Genomic DNA, 5,432 nt, shown 5'->3' with positions numbered 1-5,432 from the left:
TAAAGTTTATTTTACTTGTAGCAGTACATTATGCTACAGTAATGTGAAGAATCATTCCGTAGTTGATATAAAAAACAAATACAGTGATATAAGATAAATTCATATTAAAAACAAAGGAGAATAGGCAACGGTATGACATACCGCATATCAGAGTCTACGTCCTGAAACATCCACGTCAGTAGTTAAGGGTTAAATATATATATATATATATATATATATATATATATATATATATATATATATATATATATATATATATATATATATATATATATATATATATATATATATATATATATATATATATATATATATATATATATATATATATATATATAGATGTTACGGTAAATATGATTAAATGGGAATTATTAATAATTATACCGGTTACTACAATCCCGTATTCAAACGTCTAAACGGTGTAAACGGTAAACGTGATAAATGTTGAATACCAATAGGTTCTTAGAAGCTTGCGGGGTGGAGGGAAGTAAGTGTATTAGTCACTGCGACATACCAGTGTTAAAATAAGGAGCGCGTATTACCACAGTGATAATAAATCTGTAGTCGGAAGCGGTTCTGTGTCGTTGTAAAACATTTTTGTTTAGTTGAACTTATTTTACAATGAGTGATTTCGAGTCCATGAAAGCACGATTTAGCGATAAAATTGATACGCTTAAATCTGGAAAAGGAAACAATTATCAGTTATTCACCAGAGATGAGTATTATGCATTTTTAATGAAAGTTAAAACAACCAAAGACAAGACTTCTCACAAAACACCTGAAGAATATCAACGATTATCACGGTATGATATTGTAAAAATTGGTAATGTCGAGAAACTCGTTGTGCCAGTAAAAAACGACAAACGATCCTATTGTTTAATATGTATTTATGGAGGAAAATTTCGATATCATTCACGAGACTCATATTTCAATTGGACATGGGGGCCGCAACAGAATGATGAAAGAACTTAAGACGAAATATAAGAACATCACTGTGGAGTTTGTCAAGGTTTACTTAAATCTTTGTGTATCGTGTCAAAAGAAAATGAGTATTCCAAAAAAAGGACTCGTTGTGAAGAGAATTTTAAGTAGTGCATTTAATTTAAGATGTCAAGTCAATCTTATTGACATGCAGTCACAAGCGGATGGTGACTATAAATTTATTATGGTCTATCAAGACCATCTTACAAAATTTGTCCAGCACAGAGCATTAAAAACCAACCGTGCCGAAGAAGTTGCGTACCATTTGTTGGAAGTGTTTACCATATTTGGAGCTCCACACATTTTACACAGTGATAATGGTCGAAAATTCGCAAATAAGATTATTGAAGAAGTCTGTAGTATGTGGGACGAACTGAAAATTGTCCACGGAAAACCCAGACACAGCCAGTCGCAAGGTTTGGTAGAGAGAGCGAACCAAGATATCGAGAAAACGTTGGCCACATGGCTGGAAACAAACAAAACGAGTCAGTGCTGGGAAGGCATAAAGTTCATCCAATTTATGAAAAACAGAGCTTACTATTCCGTCATTAGCTATAGTTCATACGAAGCACTATTCGGTTGTAAGGCTAAAGTAGGATTAAAATCATCCTTAACAGCTGGTATTTTAACTGAAATTAGAAGCGAAGAAGATTTAGAAGCAATATTAGCAGATGAATCCGATGATGCTGATGATGGAGCAAAGCACCGTGGTAATTTGGATGTTAACAGTACAACCGAGGATTCACAATTAGCGAATGTTGAATATCCCGGTAACGCTATCAGACCAATAGAATATAATGCGTATGCAATAGTTGCTGTCAATGAGGAAGACAATGACAATGGGGAAGACAAGACAATTGATAAGACAAGATGGCACTGAAGTTGAGAAAACTTCAAAAAAATTCAAGAGATTTGAGATCTTGCTAAACAGTCACTTATAAAACAAGCTGACAGAATGTTAAAGCATTCTAATAATAGATTCCCTGTTGCAAAATTAGGTGAAAGTGTTAGAGTGCGAATTCCAGAAGTTGATAGAGCTAAGGCCTATAGCCGAAATATTATGCCATTTTTATTTCTGTTAAAGATGAAAGGCTGTATAAGCTAGGTACCAAGCATGGTATTTTAAACCAACTTTATGCAAGAAACCAATTTATCACCTGCAAGGAAACACTTATTTCAGCCAATGATGTGCCTGTTACTAAAATAAGTCTCAGGGAATGCGCCCGTAAAGATTCGAATTTAGGTGGTCAAGGATTCCGTTACTGCAATTTTAGTGGCCAATGCAACTCAAATCACTGCAAATGTACAAAAGCAAGTGTTCTGTGTAATTCTAAGTGCCACAAGTCCTGCAAAAACAAGTAATTATAGTCTGTTAACTTACAGCTAATGCGTATGTACGAGTTTGTTTTTACTTATTGCTTGTCTAGTTGGGATTTTTAATTGATAAATTATGTTTAAATGTTTATATTTATTACCTAATACGAGTCTGTTTTGATTTAATACATGTCTAGTTGGAATCTTTAATTGATAAATTCTGTTTAAGTGTTAACCTTTATTACCAAATACGATTTTATTTTACTTATTACATGTCTAGTTGGAATTTTTGATTAATAAATTAATGTTTAACTTTATTGCCTGATACGAGTCTGTTTTTACTTATTACATGTTCAGTTAGGTTTTTTGATTAATAAGTTCTGTTTAAGTGTTTAACTTAAATAAGATAAGTTCTGTTTGATTGATAAGTGTTTTAGGCTTGGTTGCACCAACAGATCTTAAGCTTAAGACGTGCCTTAAGCTCGGCTTACGAAACATATGCGTTACACCATTGAGTTTTAGATCAATTTTCAGTTTGTCACAATGGATTGCTACGTGCAATGGCTCGATAAAAATTATGGTACAAAGTAAGTAAGACGGCTCTATCTATAAGCTGATCTGGGCTATGCTGGAGCTCAAGATTTGTTGGTGCAACCAGAAATAAATCTATTACATAAATAGGAGTCTGTTTTTACTTATTTCTAGTTGGGATTTTTGTTTGATGAAATTATGTTTAAATATTTTACATACCTGATACGAGTCTGTTTTTACTTATTACATGTCTAGTTAGGTGTTTTGATTGATAAGTTCTGTTTAAGTGTTTTAATTTTATTACCAAATACTAGACTGTTTTTACTTAAAACATGTCCAGTTAGGTTTTTTGATTGACAAGTTCTGTTTAAGTGATTAAATTTATTACCAAAATACGGATCTGTTTTTACTTAATACATGTCTAAAGACAAATTCACGAGAGGATTTCAGTACAGTGCTTATGAGAAGCGACGTTTCCGCCTAGGCCGCTAGGCACGTTCATAGTCTGCAGGTGTGATACAGGACCGCGTTGTCCCTCCTGTACGATAACATTAAATCATGCAATCGTATTAGAAGTAAATGTAACATTATTTACAACTTCAAAATTTTGTAAGTTACACAAAATTTAATAAAACTATTTTCTTTGAAATCTTTTTTACTAAATTATACAGGGTGTAACAACAGAAGGGAGTCTACTAGGGAAACTGCTACAAAAAAAATTCGTAGATCCGTAGTGGCTACAAATTTAAGTTGTTAATTTATATACCGACAGGATATCTACCAACTTGGATCAATTATTACTATTAAGTCTCAACAATTATTACAAAGAAAGGTGTGTATAGACCAAAGAATAAAATTACGCTAAAAAAAGTATAAAAATTTATGTAGCCTAAACGCTACCTAATGAATAAAGATTGGAAGGAGACCCAATCTCTCTTCCCACATTCTTAGACGCATGTGATTGCGCGATTAAAATGTCTTCGGGAGACCAACGTATCTTACTAACGATTCACATTAAAAATAAACTAAGAGGTAAAGCAGCTCAACTAATAAACTCTAGAAAACCAACTTCATATACGGACATCAAAAATTTATTAAACCTTAATTTCGGAGATAGTAGAGATCTCACTTCTTTAATTCATGACCTACAAAGACTTCGACAATTATCAAATGAATCACCCTTAACCTTTTTCAACAGACTACAAGTTCTAAATGCAAACATGCACGCCTCAATCCAAAAATCAGGCCTAACACAAGACCAAAAGACCGCCCAATGCACGTTAATTGATTCTATGGCTTTGAATACTCTTTTAACTGGACTAGAACCCCGCTTAGGACAAATAAATAGGGCTAGTAACCCTAAAGATCTTATTGAAGCCAGTAACCGTATCCGACGTGAACTTTAGTTATCGTATTTCTAATCACAAAAATCAAATAGATAGCCAAAATCATCCAAAACCTTCCCAACCGATGAGAAGAACCTCATCTAATTTTTCAAAATGCACAAGTTGTGGTCGTATTGGCCATTTAAGCAGCGAATGTCGCTCATCACGTTTTCCTTCTTACCAAAATCAATATAACGGTAGACCACAAAACTACCAAAATAACTAAAACCAATACCCTTCAAATCAATATAATGGTAGACCACAAAATTAACCAAGTAATCAAAACCAATACTCTTCCAATCAACAAAATTTAAACCCACAGAGATCGAATTTCCCTTCTCAAAATCAATCGCAGAATCGCCCCTCTGTTATTCAGAGAAATCCAAATTTCCAAAATTTTCAGCAAAGAGCCCATGTCTTTAATGAATACCCCGATGATCTCGTAGAATCTTATGAAGATTATTATACAAAAGATGATCTTCAAACTGACTTTTTACGATTATACCAATGATACATCTGATTATATCAATGATACACCTGATACAGAAAATTATCAGGATTTTCTTCCGCTACCCAACCAGAACCATCCTCCAGTACATACGAATCTTTCAACCCATATTATGAACGTACAACAACAAATCCAAGCCCTCAATTTGGACAATTTCGATCCAAATGTGAATTTCCCCGAACAGAAATTCCTGTAAGGCTGTAAGCCCCTTTCACACAATGAGCTCTAAAAACTTATATTGTATCAATGACGCTACGAATACTTTTAAACTTCTAATTGACACCGGTGCAGGAATTACAGTTTTCAAAGAGAATACTGCACGAAATTATCATAACCGATCCCCAGAAAATGTTACAATTCAAGGCATAACCGACGAAAAACTCTTAATTACAGAATCTCTCCTTATTCCCTTTACCGATGACAACCCTCACAAAGTTTTCATTTTTAATCTAGATATTGACTTTGACGGCACAATTGGCCTAGATTTCCTAGACCATTACGAATGTGTAATAAACTTTAAAACCAGACAACTTCATACAAACTTTAAAACTCTTACCCTGCATAAAGTTGGACAAGACACACATAAACCCACAGAAAATATTCCGGTGACATTTCCTACAAAAATAGTACCGCCAAATAATTTTCAAACATATCCGAAATCAAACACAAACATTACAGCTCAACAAAATAGCAACTCACTTTACGAAAACACT

The 5,432-nt window shown here is 33.6% G+C and overlaps 2 protein-coding genes across 2 annotated transcripts; both read left to right on the top strand.

Moving 5' to 3' along the window:
* The first annotated feature begins 1,045 nt into the window (after window positions 1-1,045).
* Window positions 1,046-1,861, top strand: LOC140435884 (KRAB-A domain-containing protein 2-like). Its single transcript, XM_072524597.1, has one exon. The coding sequence runs from the start codon at window positions 1,046-1,048 to the stop codon at window positions 1,859-1,861; it is 816 nt and encodes a 271-aa protein (XP_072380698.1).
* Window positions 1,862-3,800: 1,939 nt separating this feature from the next.
* LOC140435883 (uncharacterized) lies at window positions 3,801-4,232 on the top strand. Its single transcript, XM_072524596.1, has one exon. The coding sequence runs from the start codon at window positions 3,801-3,803 to the stop codon at window positions 4,230-4,232; it is 432 nt and encodes a 143-aa protein (XP_072380697.1).
* Window positions 4,233-5,432: the final 1,200 nt, after the last annotated feature.

Source organism: Diabrotica undecimpunctata, chromosome 3, assembly GCF_040954645.1.
Source record: "Diabrotica undecimpunctata isolate CICGRU chromosome 3, icDiaUnde3, whole genome shotgun sequence".
Classification (NCBI taxonomy): Eukaryota; Metazoa; Arthropoda; class Insecta; order Coleoptera; family Chrysomelidae; genus Diabrotica; species Diabrotica undecimpunctata.
This window is presented reverse-complemented; position numbering and strand designations above follow the sequence as displayed.